We start from the raw sequence: 19,386 nt of genomic DNA, 5'->3' as shown, positions 1-19,386 counted from the left end.
ATCATTTTCAAATAATTAGCATTGTCTAAAAAAACTATTCATTACTAAACTTCCCTGAAATAGACGAAAGTTTTATTTTGAGGAAAAATATACAAAAGATTAACATACATTTTAAAAAATAACAAACAAATATTTATTCCATGAAAAACAATTATTATACGTGCATGTATAAATTAACAAATTTCATCGATTCAAATTTGAAAAATTCCATGTAATTTTTACTAAGAAATATAAATTTAAGGTAAGGTATTTCGCTCGCTCTGGGCCGTATCAAAAAAAGAAAGACCCTGGGCCCGGAATTAAATTAATTTTTTTATAGAATATACATACTAGCTTTCTCCATATTAATTATTTTGTCTTCGATTATTTTGAAAAACACAAAAAGATTCAAAAAAGAAGGTTAATGCCTATTTTATAGGAGAGTTTAGACTAAAATTATTAACAATAACTTATTCTTTTAGGAATGGTACGATAAAACTTAATTTTTCTTTTTTGACAAAATATTTGGTATAAAAGCATTTACAGTATATACATATAATTTTTTTATGAAAATTTAAAGAACCGTTTTTGAATGAAAGTTAAAAAACCTAATCTTGTAGTCAATTATCATCGATTTAAATGGAGAGAAGAGTGAACTTTGATTTCGACTAACTCGAGTTCTAAATGATGAATTGATTTTTTTATGAAAATAAACTTTATTTTCTAATAATTTTTCATTCTAATGTAATAAAAAAAACCTTAAGAAAACTAATATCGATCGAAATACCTTAAGCAATCAATTATATTAATTCAATAAAATCCGTTGCATGATTATAATATGTGAAATAAATAATAAAAACTAAAAGTTCTCTTTAACGCAAATTAATAACTCTTCTTTATCCTCTATTCGTTTCTTTAACCCTTCGTTGGTCGCGCTATGAGGGAATCGCCGCACTTTTTAGTAATTGTATAATTATCATGCAACTAAATGTCATCAATACAAATGCACCGAGCTATTCCTAAATTACACTTTTAAGAATCGAGTGGACCCGTCAAAATATTTTTAATAACTCATATTTATTAAATAATTCAATTTTTAATATCAAAAATGAGTCGATTGGGCACGACTACGGTTTCCGTGGCGCCACGAAATGATAATGAATTTCGATAGAACAGTCCAAAATAAGACGAAAATGAAGAATAAAATTTTTTCATATCAAGAGATACGGTAGTGTCTCGTGCGCCAAACATAAATTGCCGCCATTTAGCCCTTACGTCACGACGAGACACTACCGTGTCTCTATACAAATTATGAGATGATTTTTGCAGTCACGCCAAGTTAAGATTTTATAAAAGCATGAAATTGTGAAAATATTGAAAATATTTAAGCCAATTAATAAATAACAGTCACGCCAAGTTTTTGGTTGTTATGTTTATTGTGTCATTAAACGTACTAAATTTTTTTTCAAAAAAAAAACCGAAGAAAATAATTCATTTTAAATATTATTGATTTGTAGATTTAAATAATTGGCGTTTAATAATCTTAGGACTTTTTGTAATTACGTCATTGACGTTATTTATGTTTGGCGCACATTTTTGTACAGCCCAGAAGGAGGGGGCTGTTTTTGATGAGATCTTACTTAGTTTTCGAGATATTGATACTTTAAATTTTGGGTCATGGAGAATATAATAAGGAGGCCGAGCTCAGGGATAGGATTTTGGTACTAAAGTAGAGTTGGTGGATAGTTCTCCTAAATTCTACGGGCAGCGCTGATGTCAAGAAGCGTCAGAAAAATTGAAACAAGTGGGAGAATAGAAAAAGAGAGAGGGATAAGAAAATTACAGTGGAAGATCCGCCCACATTATAGTCGGACTGAGAAGAGAGTTCCTTAGATGCTCTTCATGTGTTCTTGTACGCTTGCGCAGTAGTAAAAAACATGGTAGAAGGGGTAGAAAATCAGTGGTGGGGAGCCCGAAAGCATTGAAGCAACTGAAGAACTCTTTTCTTAGTTCGACTATAGTTGAGGCCAGACAGCCTAGAGAAGAAGGTGCAGAGAACATGATTTTTGTAGCTTTTAAAATCTGTAACTTTTCTCAACATCAATATTAAGGAATAAAAATTGGCAGACTAATAGAGAACAGTCTGATCTATGATCCTGTCTGATGAAAATGATTGAAAACCGTGAATCGACCTCGCTACAGATTTTAGAAGGTGAAAAAGCATGGTTTCTGTACCTTCTTCTCTAAAATTGATGCTCTCATAATTGCCTGCGAGGTCGATTCACGGTTTTTAATTATTTTAGTTGGGCAGGATTATAGATCAGACTGTTCCCTATTAGTCTGCCAATTTTTATTCCTACAGTTCTTCAATAGACGATTATTGTTAATTAAATTGATGAGTTGGGAATTTTTTTAAAAGAGCGTCTGCTTCAAAAGTACAGCAAGACGGAATGGCTGGACGCTAAAAGGTCAAAGCAGCGCTCGCTGTCTGTCCCTTCCAATATTCAATATCGTCATTAAAATTCCATTTTTTTTATTGATGTTCGCAATCGTCAATTTTTTGTTTTTCTTAAGGCTGGGCTGTAGACAGATTTCCCCCTAGAAAGTTCCTAGCAAATTTTTCTCTACAAATGACGGCGTCAAAAATGGATGAATTTAGTTAATTTAAGACTTAATCGAAAGCTTATTTTATTCTTCACGTCGGAAAACAACAATATAATAACATTAATTACTTCATCATAATTAAAAATGAAGATAAAGATATGCACTCATTTTTCACTAGATTTTAGAGGTGTCATGGCGGATACCGCTGTCATCAGCCGTCAACGAGAAAATGATTTATTTCACAATAACCACTGTACCTATACTGTAAATCGTTGTTTTCCGATGTCCATACTATTGTTCAGGATATTTAAAAAAATATTTTATAACAAAAAAACGAATAAATAAAACACAATTTCGCGAGAAAAATTTCAGGTGATCATTCACAGAATCGTATTTTTTCCATTCTCGACAGGTGGCGTAGCAATGGTCTCTGAAAGGCATGGAATGATTATTGATTTTTACGATAGTGCGTATCAAAATTACTCAGAGCCCTAAGACAAGTGACAAAGAGCGTTATATCTTCTGTCGCAGTCTTATTCATTCCATCTTTCTGCGCATGTATTGCACAAAAAAAAGTATGAGTAGAAGTAAGAAAGGCTCATGTTCGTAGAAAGAGAGAGGCATACGACAATCGGCAGCGAGTTCTGGCACTTCGCTGGCAAGCTCTATCCCCTCCCTTCGTACCTACCAAGCGAGTAGCTTATAACTTATAAATCTGAAAACTCGAAGAGTTAATGTATTAGCTCTGCAGACAGAGCACTAGATTTTTAATTTGCCGAGCCGGATTCAAACCCCGCCGCAGCCAATTTTTTTTTTCTCTCTTTTTTTTTAATGATATACAAGCGTTATTTTAGCATGCCAAAATTAGTTCTAAATAATAATTTTTTTTATTAATTACTCTTCCAATTTATAGCGGAAGAGTAAGAAAGTTATTAAAAAGTTTGAAAAAACTTGTTTTTATGTCGCTACAAAAGAGGCAACAGTTAATTTTAATAATTAGCGAATCGCTAATTTTGACATATCTCCACGTTTTAAGGTCCCCAGAGTTGAATACGATAGTTTTTACGTGGACGTCTGTGTGTGTGTATGTACGTATGTGCGTACGTGCGTATGTGCGTATGTTCGTATGTGCGTTCGGAATTATTTTTCGCCTCGATTATCTCGAGAACAAAAAATGATATCGACGTGGGACCAACTGCATTCGACGCGTAATTACGTAACTTAGAACTAATTAGATTTTCAGCAAAATCGGTCCAGCCATTTTTTATGCAGAATCGAAAAACTGAAAAAATAGTGAACTACCTAAATTCTGCAATTTATAAATTATACCATTTTTTAGACGGAATTTCGAGATCTTTTAAAAAATATGAATATCAAATGTTTAGAATAATTGTACAGAAATATGATGACAGTATTTCAAAGAGAAAAAGTTTTAAAAAAACGAAATCAGCAATAAAGAAATTTTAAACTTGTGTTGGGATGGAGAAAAAAGCGTTGAGGATAATAAAATAGTCAATGATTATTGTTAATAATAAGAACTTGTGTTCATAACGATCGAACATTGTTAATAACAAATGATTATCGATCATAATAATATTTGAATAAAAAATTTTTTAATTGTTATAAACAATAAAAATAGGGATCTATGCAATATATTTGAATTCTTTTCACGCGTAATTTTTTCTTTTGCTGGAAAAAAGTTACCAACCGTACGACATGAATGGGAACTCATTCTTTTTGTTTATAACAATTGAATCTGTTATAAACAATGAAAATAGAGATCTATGCAATATATTTGGATTCTTCTAACGCGTAATTTTTTATTTTTCTAAAAAAAAGTTAATGATAAATGAATTCGAAAGCCTATTCTAGAATGAATCGAAAGTTTTTACGTAGACGTCTGTGTGTGTGTATGTACGTATGTGCGTATGTGCGTATGTGCGTACGTACGTTCGGAATTATTTTTCGCCTCGATTATCTCGAGAACAAAAAATGATATCGATGTGGGACCAATTGCATTCGACGCGTAATTCCGTAACTTAGAACTGAAAATGTTTCCGGGAAAATCGGTAAAGCCATTTTTTTGGCAGAATCAAAAAACTGGAAAAAAAGGAAATTACTTGAATTTTGCAATTTATAAATAATACCATTTTTTAGACAAAATTTTAAGATCATTGCAGAAATATGAATTTGTTGATTAATAAATGCTCACACACTCGGCATTCTCGTTATAAACTGAATCATACACAATTTTTTATCAATTAAATTAAATGTTACCGCGCCTGTAGTAATACATTGAGTGCTTATGCGCATGCGCTAGTGGTGGGGCAGTCGGGCTTACGTCTGAATGGGTGCCATAGAGTGTCCCGAATGCCAGAAATGTCTACGGCATCATTGTTAACAAAAATGAAATCCCCTAGCGTTTAAAATATACACTAACTATTATGAAAGATTTTTCTTCTACACTCTACATTCGATAAAAAGTATGAAAGTAAAAAATTTCATTTTGTCCAATTGTTACGATAAATAATTGATTGTAATTTGATAAATTAAAAAAAATATATTTTGAATAAATTAGTTATAAATTAATTTTTTCAATGAAAATGATTCATTTTGTCTACATGGCATACACTAGCGCTCCTTTCAACATCTACTGCCGGTAAACTAGATTTCGTAAGGTAAGTCAAATACCAACATAAAAAAACTACAAATTATTTTAAACATATTACATAGCAATTTTCTATTTTATTACTTAAATAATTACAAAAATAAATTTAAGACGTTTGGTTGAATTTTAAAAAGAAGAAAACATCTTAAAAATCTAGAAAATATTATTAGAATTACATATTTTTATTTTTTAATCCACTTAATACATGTTAATTATTAATTTTAACTAATTTGTAAGAATATTGTTTAAAGACATTACCATTTTTAATTAACAATAAAAATAGTTCTTTTAATGTCAAATTTCTAGAACGTTTTAAAATCAAAGAAATTTATAAGAACTTTAAGAAACTTAAAAGAAAAATTTACTAAACCTTTAAATTTTTTAAATAATAAACTGATAAGTGAGAAAAATTAAATTTTTGTCTTAAAAATTCCAAAAGTAGACCAACTAAAAAAACAAATTCTTTGGAGTACTTCTCCACAAATTGAGAATTTCAAAACATGTTTTATAATTCTCATGTTCAAAATGAAAAAAAAAACACTTTTTATTTAGAAAAACAAATTATAGAATTAATTAAGTCGATCAATGTGTTGTGGAACAGCTCTACAGATAGGACACACTAATGCTTGCTCATCTAGTTCTGCCAAAGCCTCCAGTATCTCCTGTTTTCTGATCCTTATTATTTTTAATCAACAATAAAAATAGTATTTTCGATATTTAATTCCTGGAACACCTCCAAATTAGAGAAATCATTTAAACTTTGAGCTGTATATTAAAAAAGAATGATAAACATTTTTATTTTTTTTTCCTATTATTCATAGCACGATATTATACATTGAATTACCAATATCATTACCGTTATTCTGTGATATTATTTGCACGTTTGTAAGTCCATCACCGATTTGTTTTTTGGAGAATGATTTCAATTCATGACTTGCATAAGCCAGAAATTGTATCGAATTTATTATCTGTTTTTCATATAAGTTTCATAATTTTCTTAATTGATTATTAAAAATTATGTTCTCATCTCTCCTTGCTCGTTTAACATCATTACCTATTATTAAAGTCTGATATTCCAACAATATCGTTTGCGAATGATCTTTCATATGTTCTGAAAAGCATAAAATAATTTCAAATAGCATGTACTTGAATAATTTAATCATCAAAAGAAAAATTATACATAAATCCACTATTGTGACTTTTTTTTAGAAATTTTTACTCCATACCTGTAAAGGTCCATATCGATGGATGCTCTCCAAGGTTCTGTTGAAGAATCCTATTATATGATTCTGCATAATTGTTTGTTCTTATATCGATACCATATACACTGAATCGATCAGGCTGTATTCTATTGATCCACTGTCGTTCATAATATTTGATAAATTTTTCAAAAAGTTTTTTTATAGATTCTGGTATGTTATTAATTAACCACTGAAAAGTTTCTTCAATCTTATCAGCTGGTAATAATGCCAACGCAAAGAATTTTTTTGATAATATCCGTCCTATTTTCCATCGCTGGATGAGAGGTAATAACTGAAGTTTTTTCCACTTTTTCATTAGAGCCTATTTAATTAACAGAAATAAAATAAAATATATAGTTAACTCTCTTGGATTGAATTGGAAATTTTTTCAGTGTATATTGACCTGGCAATAGTGAAAAAAACAACGTTTATGCAACGTTCCAGGATATATTTCTTCAATCACTATTGAAAGAGCTGCTTCAAAATCCGATATAATAATATTTGGTACCAAATCAGGAACAAGAAGAGTAAAACATTTCAAAACTTGACGATATGCTGAACTACTTTTCTTTTCCATTAGACTCCAAAAAATAGGGATTGCCTGAAATACCAAAATTTGAATGTATTCCACATTTTTATATTAGAACACCTATTGTTTTTGAATTCAAAAGTAATAACACTGACAGTATTATTCACTAATGCTAAAATCGTAAAGAACTGAAGGGCTTGTGGTTTTTTTTGGCACAATTTTAAATGTAGCATCCATAAAAAGCTGCGGTGTTTTAATTATTTGTAATAACGTCCTGTTACCAAAAATCGTCACATAAGATTTGTCTTCAGATTCTGAAGTTGACACGTGCATCAGACTTGTTTTATCATAGTTTTTTCTAAGAAATATCCAGCGAGGATCATCTAAAATCTTTTGATATTGTTGGAGATTCTGTGGTATTGGAGGTTGAATTTGAGTTCGCCAACGACGCATTCTGGGTTCCATAATTTTCCATGTTTTTATAGTAGCTGCTTCAGGATGTCTAAAAATATATAATTTCTGTGTAAATACATTTGTATATTAAAATGAAAATTTAATGTGTACATATACATCGGAAAATTTATACTCACAGCAAACTAATTTCATTGTAAACAGACTTGACAGATTTCAACCTGTTGTTTATGATTGCAGTATATAATGCCTTCTTAAATGCATATGTAGCATCAACTGATTTAACCTGGATATGATTATGGTCAGTTAACATAAAAAACTGACCATTTACAATCTTCCCTCTACCCGGACAATGTGAATTTGTTTTTTCTCTGCAGACAAAGTATCTGCAATTCATTAATTTTGAATTCATTTAAATTGAAAAGAATAAAATCATTTTTAAAAAGAAGTAAGAAAAATATATTATCACTTACTTTGTTGATCCAACTCCTTTCGAATAAACATAGCAATAGCCATTGAATATTTTGTTTTCCAACTTCTCACAAATAGAAATTTTTGGTCCATGAGCAAATGATGTAATTTTCGGCATATCACTTAATGAAATAGAAGCACATTGATTATTTACACAAGCTATCACGTAAAAACCTCCACGATGTTTTACAAGCACTGTATACGCACTGTATAATAAATTCTATATAATTGTTTCTCTCGCTAATAAATTGGTAACAGATCAAAATCAAACGGCAGTTAGCAAGGTCACGTGGCGTTAATTCCTAAAACCAAGAAAGATAGCTTCTCATTGGTCAGTAGAAAGGAGGTGGACCTAAAAATTTCACGATATAGATGACATACAGTGTACACCATAAATTAGATTTCTGAACCGTCTTTCTTTTCGATCTATCCATTGTGTTGATCAGTATACTTAGCCTACAACATATCAGCAGTGAATAGATATTTTTGAAACGTATTGTACACATTCAACAATAAGCGTTTCAAACTATCGTTCGTCAGTTGTTTTTCTGAAAAGTGTGTTCGGTAGATCGGCATTATTACGGCAAATTGGTGGACGCGATACAAGAAAAAGTAAATAATCAATAAGAAAAATAAGTTTCATAATCATTTTTTCATTATTTTTAAAATGTTATCACGGCGTGAAATCCCTATTAGAAAAATTCACAATGGATATTCATACGTAAGATATCGACAAACAGATAATGCTATGTAAGTATTTCACAATTATTTATTATCTATTAATTTTGTATGTTTGCTTTCATTTCCGTTTTGACTGTATGGGAAACTAGCTAATTCTTCTTAATATTTTTTGTCTTTTTAAAAAAAATGTAGGGTAAACACATGAAAAAATGGGCAATTAAGTCCAGGAGATGGACACAAAATTATTATAAATAGATAAAAAAAATGTTTACGTTAAGCATTTCACAGTTTTCAATTAATAAGATCTTCGTTAAAGGATAAAAAATACATTGAAACATTAAAATGTTTAAAAAATGTGTCCATCTTCAGGATGATGTCCATTTATCGGTCTATTTACTCTATTTTACTCTTTGATAATAATCTCATATTATTTCAGATTTTGGCGATGTAGTCTCTATCAAAGAGAGAATTGTCGAGGCCAGTGCAAAGATATAAACAATCATTGTATTCTTATAAAAGAACACAATCATCCTCAGCAAAGCAATTTGGAATTAATCTCGAACTTTCGTCAACAATTACATCAAGCTTGCGTTAGAAGACGAACCAACATCCGAAATATTTACAATGAAATCGCCAGTCTGTAAGTTTTTCTAAAATATTTTTAATCAAAATAACGTTAAAGTTTTAACATGAAATATTCCCGGTATTCCACGATCTCTATAAACGAGTGAGTGGAACATAGGTTGAGCACCTACCGGGCGCGTCTCCAGGTGGCGGATAGGAGCATTGTCCGGGTAGTACCGAGTGGAGGCCTCGGGAGCCGCGAGGCGTACCGAGTGCGAACACGAGGGAAGCCGCTGGCAAGTGCAGCTTGGGTGTGTACACACTTTAAGAGGCACCGTGGACCAACTCCCCAAGTCAAGGTGTAAGCCATCGTGCTGAAGACTGAATGGCACTGGGACACTGTGTCGCAAACGATGCCCTTGGGGTACCAGGCGACCCCCCATTGTAGCTAGCCTTACCTGTGCAAGAGGCTCTGCACAGGTGGACCTTTATTTCCTCATCACTCGTGGGACTCGAATGGATGACTTAGACAACATTCGGAGTAGTGGGGGTCCTATCTCTTCTGACGAAGAAATAGGACTTGGAAAAGCCGAGGCGGGACGAACCAGCGAGGACGGCGAGGTGCAAACCGAGCTGCCTTGTAAGGAACGACCTGCTACCGGCAAGGAGGATCAGGGGAAGAAATTCGATAAACCTGATCCACCGTCACGCCCCAATAAGAAAAAGCTTTGCGGGGCAGCGAGGAAGAGGTTGAGGAAGGCTAAGCTGCTGGAACTGGAGAAATCCGGGGCTAGCACAGCCGGAGCGAAGGCTGAGCCAAGTCAGAGGAAACCGGGGGCCCCTGTGGTAACCGGCGGAATCTCTGGAGGCAAGGCAACTTCCTGTGGTACCAGGACTGACCCTAAGGTCGAGACCGGGGCCACTAGCTCCACCAAGTCGGGGTCTTCCACCGAAGCCGTGGGTAACACCAAAAGGCAGAGGTCGGAGGATTGCACGACGCAAAATGTCGAGCGAAGAAGGCTCGCGTAGCACCTGGGCCTAGCAGCTTTGCTGAAGCGGCTGCGGGAGGCAAGAGGGTGGCCATCGCGCTGGACCTCTATCCTTCTGCGACCCTCAGCAAGCAGCAAGGGGAAGTAGTGCTGGCAGGACTTCTTCGGGCCCTGGACGATGCCATCAAAAGTGGCACGGTTCTGGGATTTGAGGGCCACAAACTCGACAGAGGGCTTCTGTGGATCAACTGTCCTGATGAACGGGCAGCCACATGGCTCAAGGAGACAGTCCCCTCCATAAAGGTCTTGGAAGGAGTAAACCTCGAGGTTCTCGAGAGGGAGAAAGTTCCAAGACTCTCCAGGGTCACCGCGACGTTTCCCGGGCCATCGGTGGATCCGGCGGTGATCTTGAAAAGACTCGAAGGCCAAAACGCCGGACTGCACACCAACCTCTGGCGGGTTTGGAGCACGAAGGCAACGCCAACATTGACTAGCTTAGTCATTGGTGTGGACGACGAGTCATTAAAGCTCTTGAAAGGGTTAGGAATGAGTCCTTACTGCGGCCTAGGCAGAGCTCGATTTTTCGAGGCGCCAAAGGCTGTGGAGGGGAGGCAGGCCGAACCCGGAAAGAGGAAATTACCGGTGGCAGGGACCTCCAAGGCGGTACCCCCTCCGAGAGGAAAGAGGAGGCGTGCGGAAACGCACGCAGCCTCTACCTCGAAGGAGAAGGGAGCACCAGGAGGGCCCACCAACCCCCCACCTCCGAGGGAGCCATCACAGGGGCTTGAGAAAGCGAACTGTGAAGAAGGCAAACCTCGGACCAGTGGACGGGCTACACCAACTCCTGGGGCACGGGGGAGACCCACGAAGAACCAGGAGTTGGCAAGGGTGGGGAGGGTCCTGTCTCAGATCAGGCTGACCGACATGGTAAAGCCTGGAGCAGAACCTACGGGTAACCCTCCTACGGGAGAGGGCGCAAGAAGGGACGGCGACATGGCTGGCCGCTTGAGGAGCCATAGACAGTGGACGAGCTTTCGAGCAGGGCATGCGGCGATCCTTGGCCCGGAGGACCCTACGGGACTCAGTGGCAAAAAGGTCGATCGCTGCCCCAGGAAGCTAGAATTCTCACCCGGATACGAAGTCATCTTCATGGACAGACGGACCTGGCTGGAGGAAGGCGAGGAATCGCTTACTCCCAAGGGGCCTGTCTGGTACGTGGATGGGGCGAAGTTTAAGGGGGGAGAGGCCGGAGCCGGAATCTGGTGCGGGGGACCACGGGTGGAGGAATCCTACACCCTGGGCCAGGACGCTTCCGTGTTCCAGGCAGAGGTGTACGCAATCCTGTTATGCGCTATGCATATCACCAAAAGAGATTGCACTGGGCAGCATATCTATATCTGCAGTGACAGCTATGCTGCCTTAACGGCTCTTTCGCAAGTGGCTACCTGTTCAGAACTCGTGGACCACTGCAGAAGGGTACTAAAACAAGCGGCATGCCGCAACGAACTGAAGCTGCTAAAGGTACCAAGTCACTGCGGTATACGCGGCAACACCGAAGCTGACAGGCTGGCCCGTATTGGCGCCAGCGGCGGAGGTGACAGGGGCCCAGTGGAGATAAACGCTCCCGGGGAACTTGTGAAGGCGCTGGGGGACAAGTGGCTGCACAAAAGATTCACCAGCTACTGGGCGGAGACCTCGGGGATGAGGCACACCAGAGCGTTCATCAGGAAACCCACAACTCAAGTGAGTAGGGACCTGATCGAACTGGATAAAAGAAGGCTAAGAGTGGCCGTGGGCACCGTCACAGGGCACTGGCTAACTCGACGCCATATGAAGATGCTGGGACGCGGAGAGGAATCCGCGTGTCGGTGGTGTGGTGAGGAAGAAGAGACGCCTCTCCACATGATAAGGGAATGCTCGGGGCTAAGGGAACCCAGGCAGCGCCTGTTAGGGAACCTTGGGACCGACGCACCCATTCTCGAGACGGTCGGGACGGACAGGCTTCTGCAGTTTTGCTACGAGGCCGGGCTGTACCAACCCACCTAAGACCGCCTTTACCATAAGTTTGGACCCAGTACAATGGCCCCGTGGCTAAGTGCAGGGGAGGCGGGGCAGACTAAAGGGGGGGGAAAAAAAAACATGAAATATTTATACTTATTTAGACTAATTAAGTATCATCAATAAAGCAGCAATTTAGCTAAAACGTTGAAATGGGAGTTTCACTATTTAATTAATTTGTTTTTTAATAACTTTAGAGTTGTTAGATTTATAAAAAAAATAAAGGATCAAATGGTAACGAAATCATTAAAACATCATTTTTTAAATTTTCAAAAAAACTTGTTCAAAGTTTTAGTTAACTGCTATCTTTAATTATTTTTTAACACAAATTTGATTTTTGATATGTTTTTAAGGAATCGAAAAGCATCAGCATTAGTACCATTCCATAAAATTCAATCGTCTATGACTCAATGGCGACAAGAGATAATTCTAGCTCAACCACCATCATTACTCACATTTCGCGCCATTGTGCAAAGACAGCGTTACAGTAAATTATTTATGCATAATAGAGGGAACATTATGGTAGAATTTTTAAGCTCGTTTCGATCATATCAACATAAAATTGCTGTTGTTTTCACTGATGCTGGCGTACTCCACAAACTACGCAATATCAGGACTAATCTCTATGTGGACATGACTCAAAAATTGATTCCTACGAATATGGATCTTTCCAAACTTGTTGCATGGACTATTTCATTCAGAAATCACGTAAGTTCTTACCAGCAATGGTTAATCTTCAAAGAAAGGTGATATATCTTATTTAAAATTAATGAATTTTTAATTTACAGAGCTTCCAAATAGGTTGGAATCTGATTAAAAAAAACCCATAATGTATCATACCAAGAAATTACTACAGATATTTCAGAAAAATTTTTCACAAATAATATAACCATTGATCGAGTATTTTATAATTTCGATAAAAAATTGTACAATGAATTGTCTACAAATTTTCCCGAGGCTCAAATTCGAGGACTATTTATTTCTTATTGTATGGTATGTATATCACTCTCAAATAATTCAATCTTTCTTAAAATGTAATAAACGTTTCTTTTTCGTTTATTCTTAGATTAACAATAATAAGGTTATCATTTTTATGTGCAGATATTACTGGATTATGCCAACAATATTCAAGGAATAAATGTAACAAATCCTCATCATTTAATTATATTGAAAAAGTTCATAGGCTTGAGCTTATTACCTGCAAATCAGATAAATCGTGTATTTATCGATTTGTACAGTTCTATACCTGAGGTCATACTGAATAATGGATTTCTAGATTTCGTGAAATACTATTATTCCAATTGGATCAGTTCTGTTGGAGTAAACAACATTTCTTTTTATCAAGAGATTGAGGCTTTCTCGAACATCGCCCATAAACATTGGAAGAAAATAACTGCGAATTGTAATGAATCACCTGATATTTGGAAGTTCTGTGGAATGATTGTTAAATGGATGCAATCAACTCATCGAGATCTTGATCGTACAGAAAGAGGAGAAAACAGATATATATCTGCACCATCTTTAACCTGTTGTCCTAAATCAACTGATTTAAGAGAATTATGGAGAAGACTTGATAACAATTTAATAGATACAAACACATTTTTAGCAGTTGCATCAAATTTGATCGATCCAATTGTACAAGATATATTATTCAATGGGTTAACACTTTATTCAGACTTCTCTTTAGTAAAATTAGTAGATTTAAATGAAAATCCTCCAGAGATATCTTATAATGAAAATAATGTGTTGAACGAAATATTATTAGAAAATCTCCCAAGACAAAATGAGATCAGACATGGTAAGATTTTTTATTACATTATAATAATAATTTTACAATAGTAAAAAATACAAGTCAGTTATGAGTGTTTTTCATGATTTCTCCAAATATATACTTTTTTCACAGGCTTAAACGCTTCATCATTGACTACACTACTATTTCTTGCTCAATACTGTCATTCTTCTTACTCCTTCAATACTTTGACGTTGCTTTTTCTTCTAAATCCTGGTATTTACTTTCTTTACAAATTTAGAAGGTTCTATATTAGTTTTCACTGATATTGGCATGACTTTTGATGACGAAAAGGATATATGTTTAAAGAAAATAATTTGGTTTTAATTCAATGAATATTTTTTCTTATAGAAAATCAAGAAAACAACGAATGCGTTGCAAGCTCATCGAACAGAATTGAATACATAATGCAACCTTGTGGACATAAAGTTTATTGTTGGAATTGCCTGGAGATACTGGAGGCTTTGGCAGAACTAGATGAGCAAGCATTAGTGTGTCCTATCTGTAGAGCTGTTCCACAACACATTGATCGACTTAATTAATTCTATAATTTGTTTTTCTAAATAAAAAGTGTTTTTTTTTTTTTCATTTTGAACATGAGAATTATAAAACATGTTTTGAAATTCTCAATTTGTGGAGAAGTACTCCAAAGAATTTGTTTTTTTAGTTGGTCTACTTTTGGAATTTTTAAGACAAAAATTTAATTTTTCTCACTTATCAGTTTATTATTTAAAAAATTTAAAGGTTTAGTAAATTTTTCTTTTAAGTTTCTTAAAGTTCTTATAAATTTCTTTGATTTTAAAACGTTCTAGAAATTTGACATTAAAAGAACTATTTTTATTGTTAATTAAAAATGGTAATGTCTTTAAACAATATTCTTACAAATTAGTTAAAATTAATAATTAACATGTATTAAGTGGATTAAAAAATAAAAATATGTAATTCTAATAATATTTTCTAGATTTTTAAGATGTTTTCTTCTTTTTAAAATTCAACCAAACGTCTTAAATTTATTTTTGTAATTATTTAAGTAATAAAATAGAAAATTGCTATGTAATATGTTTAAAATAATTTGTAGTTTTTTTATGTTGGTATTTGACTTACCTTACGAAATCTAGTTTACCGGCAGTAGATGTTGAAAGGAGCGCTAGTGTATGCCATGTAGACAAAATGAATCATTTTCATTGAAAAAATTAATTTATAACTAATTTATTCAAAATATATTTTTTTTAATTTATCAAATTACAATCAATTATTTATCGTAACAATTGGACAAAATGAAATTTTTTACTTTCATACTTTTTATCGAATGTAGAGTGTAGAAGAAAAATCTTTCATAATAGTTAGTGTATATTTTAAACGCTAGGGGATTTCATTTTTGTTAACAATGATGCCGTAGACATTTCTGGCATTCGGGACACTCTATGGCACCCGTCTGAATTCCATATATACTATATACTATTCCATATACTATAGTACCTCTTTGTCCAGTTCGACTATAACCAAAAAAGACACTTATTCCCACTCATGTAAATGTTGTGTTAACAAGGCAAAGTAGGAACAGTCTCGTTTGGTATCTTTTTGGTTAGTTCAATTTTATTAGCTTAATACATAGTTAGATCCAATCTTTAATTTTTTTTTTCATTGTAATAAATTTTTTAACAATTCTTTTTGTATTCCAAATTCTAGATATTCAATATATTTAAAAAAATAAAAATTATAATACACACGTATGCAAAAATGGCTTTGTGTTATTCAAGGTAAAATGTCATTATTTATATTTATACATGATTCTACATAATAATTTAAAAAAAATATTCATTTGCGTTTTTCAGATTATTATGGCAAAGAAATATAAAATTTTTAGGACATAAAAACTTCTTAAATTTATGGTAAGATTCTTGTATTACATAATGTTATATCCATATTTTATTGATAGAGAATTTTATAAAAAGGTATTTTCTACTACTTCAAATATTATTATATTTCATTAATAATAGCCATGTAGTATTTTTTTTATCGGCTTATTTTAAATCATATAACAAGATATTTTTTTATTAAAATTATTTTTAAAAAAACTGTATTAGTTAACAATGTTTTGATTCGTTTAATTTAAATTGAACATAAGAACACTTCATTATAAAATTCATAATAAAATTGAAAATCGGTTATTCAATCAATTATAATTCACTCAAGTAGAATTTAATATTTATGTACAATAAGTTTAGAACATTTATTTGAGTAAATAGAATGATAAATAAACTTATTAAAAGTAATGTAACAATTTTTAATTGTTCGTATTAATGACTTTTATTGACAGTGCTCCAAGAATTTCTTCAACTCTACTACGAGGAGTTACAACACCAGTATGTGAAACTCATGCAGAAAAAAATGAAAGATTAAAACGGCCAATGTCACCACATTTGACCATTTATAAACCTCAGTTAACTAGTGTGCTTTCTATTACCCATCGAGGTACTGGAATGGCTTTAGCATTTTATGCCATTGGAGCTGGATTAAGTAAGAATAACAATTTTTTCTTATTTAATTTGAAAATACATTGTGATAAAATCAAATAATTTTCAGCTGAACTTTTTGTTCCGGGAGGAGTAAATCTTTTTATTGATTCATTTCATGCACTTTGCTTGCCCGTACCCATAGTATTTTTAACAAAATTTGCTATCGCATGGCCAGCGATGTATCATTTTTTTAATGGAATTAGACATTTGGTAAGTTATGATGATCTATTTAGAATATTTTAATCGGTTAAATTACATATTAATATTAATATAAATTACAATATAACAGGCTTGGGACATAGGTATATTTTTATCTATGAACCATGTATATAAAACAGGATGGACGATGTTAGGAACTTCAGTTGTCACAGCACTAATAATATCAGCAATATTTTAAATGATTCATTATCATTATAAATTAGATAATACTATCATTAATTAAATTTATTTATAGAAAATAGAAATTACTCAAGATTGTTATGAATATGGAAATACAAATAAATAGCACAATTAATATTAAATTTTTATTGATAATACCAAAAATTCTTTTATATTTACTTATTCAAAATCATCCATAGTCATATTCATGAATTTTTCATAAATGGCCATAAATTTTGCGACAAATGCTTCAAGATGAAATATTGCTTTCGAACCACGACACATTCTGTACTCGTATTCAGCAGCAATTGAAACTATTTCAGACTTTAGTTGTAAATCACAATTTCTTATACATTCCTGAAGAAGTCCTTTAAATATTAAATCACATGGAATAGCATGAGTTAATAACTCATACAGCCTACTCCGAATGTCTAAAAGTTTTTTTGGAGTTTGCTCTGCCACCATTAATGCAGCAGTTTTAGTGATAAATACTTGCCAGTCCGGTTGGGTTATTTGTTGATCTACAGTAAATGGATATCTAGGAAATAAAAAAATTCAAATTAATAATAAAATATTTTAGTAATTGATTTTTTAAGCTGATTAATTGATCATGTAAAAATGACATATAAAATAATGAGAATGAACTTGAATTTATCATGAAGATAAAGATAAAAAAAATTATTTGATTTTTGATAGATCAAATTTTAGATTACAATCTAATAATTATTAAAAATTATTATGTGGAGTCCAACTTACGATTCGACTTTACATGTTTCAAACATTAGTATAGCTCGTCGTAAATTCCGTCCACTGGCTTCTGCTATTTTTTGTGCAAATTCATTTGGTAAATTCAAATTTTCTTTTTTTGCTATAGAAATAAGTATTGATTTTGTTTCATCGATTGAAGGTGCGGGTACACGGATTTCTAGACAACGTGATCTAATTGCTGGTAACACTCTAGATATTGAATTAGCACATAAAATTAATCGGCAAGTTGTTATATATTTTTCCATAGTTCGTCGGAGCGCATGTTGAGCATCTTTCGTTAAGTGATCGACATTTGTCAAAAGAATAACTAAAATAAAATTGTATTGTAGGATTTGATAGTATAATTTTATTATGCTGGATGATAATAAAAAAACGAAATTTATTCTAAAAAATATTATAATTTCTAAAATATTGATTTGATTTATATTAATCAATATATTACATTACCTTTGAAATCGCGTTGACCATTAATGTCAATTTGATGGGTCTGAGCTGTGGTTTTTACCAAGTCCATAATAACACTTCTATCGTAAATTCCAACATCACTAGGATTTATTTCAATGTGATAATTACTACTAGTTGTCATTAATTCAAGTTTTTTCTTTGATGGCGTCTAAAAATATATTTTATTAGATTAGATACATAAAAGTATCCTTAAATATAGTAAATATCGATAAATGTGCTACCTCAAATTGCATCGATTCCATCCGAAGTCTTTCAACGCCAGGACCATAAAGTTCGCGTATAATAGCCATGACTCGAGTTTTCTTTCCAGCACCAGGTGGTCCATGAACTAGCAAATGAGGAAAATCACTTTTTTGGATCTGTTATGAATGTAAATTTAATAAACAAATAAATATTTATTCAACCTTTAATCATATATTTCATTTACACCGGTGACAGTCATTTGAAAAAAACTAAACCAGTTTATAATTATTAAATTGCAATTAATAATGTTGATGAAAATATCGATTACCATATTTTTTAACTGTTCTGCTTGATTAACATGATAGTCCAATTTTCCTAGAGATATCGGACGGTATTTATCAACCCATAAACTCATTTTCAAAAAATGAAATAAATGAAAAATATATTAGTAAATAAAAGAAAGTAATACTTAATGTTAGTACAGAACTTAAAAATCTACTTTTGAAATATATACATCATTTAACACAAGAGATTAATAAAATTAAAGATAAATTGTAAGAGGTTCAGTATCAAAAAAATATTGTCTATTCCACATAACCATTTAAGATTTTGTAGTATGTTTGGATGGAGCAACTTTACGTCTCCCTCCAATTTTGTAATTTGTCGATGATAATGAGTATGCGCATTGATGGTTTCACAAAGCACTCAAAAAAAAAATCTAAATGATGTTACGGCACTGAAAAGCCTTTGCTAATAGGTTCATTCATATTTTTACCAATATAAAAGTGAAAACGAGGGGTGCCATAGGGTAGTAGGAAAGAGCAGAAGGCCGACCATATTAAAAGTTTCAAAAATAAAAATCCCTTCATAGTATCAAGTCCACTGTATATTTATTATTATTATAATTAAAACTGTAATTAAAAAGGAAAATTGATAAAAATAACTAAACTCGTTTTAATTACATAATAAATAATAATTAAATAATTTAATATACAATTATAAAACTACCAAAAATTATTTATAACTTTTACAAAAGAGCTCAATCAAAATTGTAGAACAATAACAATATCCCCAAGCGACATTTGGCCC

The 19,386-nt window shown here is 33.2% G+C and overlaps 4 protein-coding genes across 4 annotated transcripts; 2 read left to right on the top strand and 2 right to left on the bottom strand.

Moving 5' to 3' along the window:
- Positions 1-6,583: 6,583 nt before the first annotated feature.
- LOC118073094 (uncharacterized) lies at positions 6,584-8,021 on the bottom strand (the record flags this gene model as incomplete). Its single annotated transcript, XM_035093391.1, is given in 6 exon segments — positions 6,584-6,814; positions 6,896-7,093; positions 7,171-7,230; positions 7,232-7,523; positions 7,612-7,818; positions 7,906-8,021. Coding segments are annotated over 6 exon segments (1,104 nt in total), but the record flags the coding sequence as incomplete, so codon positions are not given.
- Positions 8,022-13,282: 5,261 nt separating this feature from the next.
- Positions 13,283-14,583, top strand: LOC118073086 (uncharacterized). Its single transcript, XM_035093383.1, has 3 exons — positions 13,283-13,993; positions 14,099-14,200; positions 14,336-14,583. The coding sequence occupies exons 1-3, from the start codon at positions 13,633-13,635 to the stop codon at positions 14,524-14,526; spliced, it is 654 nt and encodes a 217-aa protein (XP_034949274.1). The 5' UTR covers positions 13,283-13,632; the 3' UTR covers positions 14,527-14,583.
- Positions 14,584-15,462: 879 nt separating this feature from the next.
- On the top strand, positions 15,463-17,017 carry LOC118073087 (succinate dehydrogenase cytochrome b560 subunit, mitochondrial-like). Its single transcript, XM_035093384.1, has 6 exons — positions 15,463-15,568; positions 15,674-15,744; positions 15,820-15,876; positions 16,305-16,504; positions 16,571-16,713; positions 16,793-17,017. Exons 2-6 carry the CDS (start codon positions 15,725-15,727, stop codon positions 16,898-16,900), a joined length of 528 nt encoding a protein of 175 aa, XP_034949275.1. The 5' UTR covers positions 15,463-15,568; positions 15,674-15,724; the 3' UTR covers positions 16,901-17,017.
- Positions 17,014-19,180, bottom strand: LOC118073085 (replication factor C subunit 3-like). Its single transcript, XM_035093382.1, has 5 exons — positions 18,626-19,180; positions 18,336-18,473; positions 18,097-18,262; positions 17,638-17,956; positions 17,014-17,419 (listed from the first exon to the last, which is right to left on the bottom strand). Exons 1-5 carry the CDS (start codon positions 18,710-18,712, stop codon positions 17,062-17,064), a joined length of 1,068 nt encoding a protein of 355 aa, XP_034949273.1. The 5' UTR covers positions 18,713-19,180; the 3' UTR covers positions 17,014-17,061.
- Between the last annotated feature and the right edge of the window lie 206 nt (positions 19,181-19,386).

Source organism: Chelonus insularis, unplaced genomic scaffold, assembly GCF_013357705.1.
Source record: "Chelonus insularis isolate UGA/USDA-ARS -01 unplaced genomic scaffold, ASM1335770v1 contig_98_pilon, whole genome shotgun sequence".
NCBI classification, from domain to species: Eukaryota; Metazoa; Arthropoda; class Insecta; order Hymenoptera; family Braconidae; genus Chelonus; species Chelonus insularis.
The sequence above is the reverse complement of the archived record's forward strand: the minus strand, read 5'-3'. Positions and strand labels throughout refer to the sequence as shown.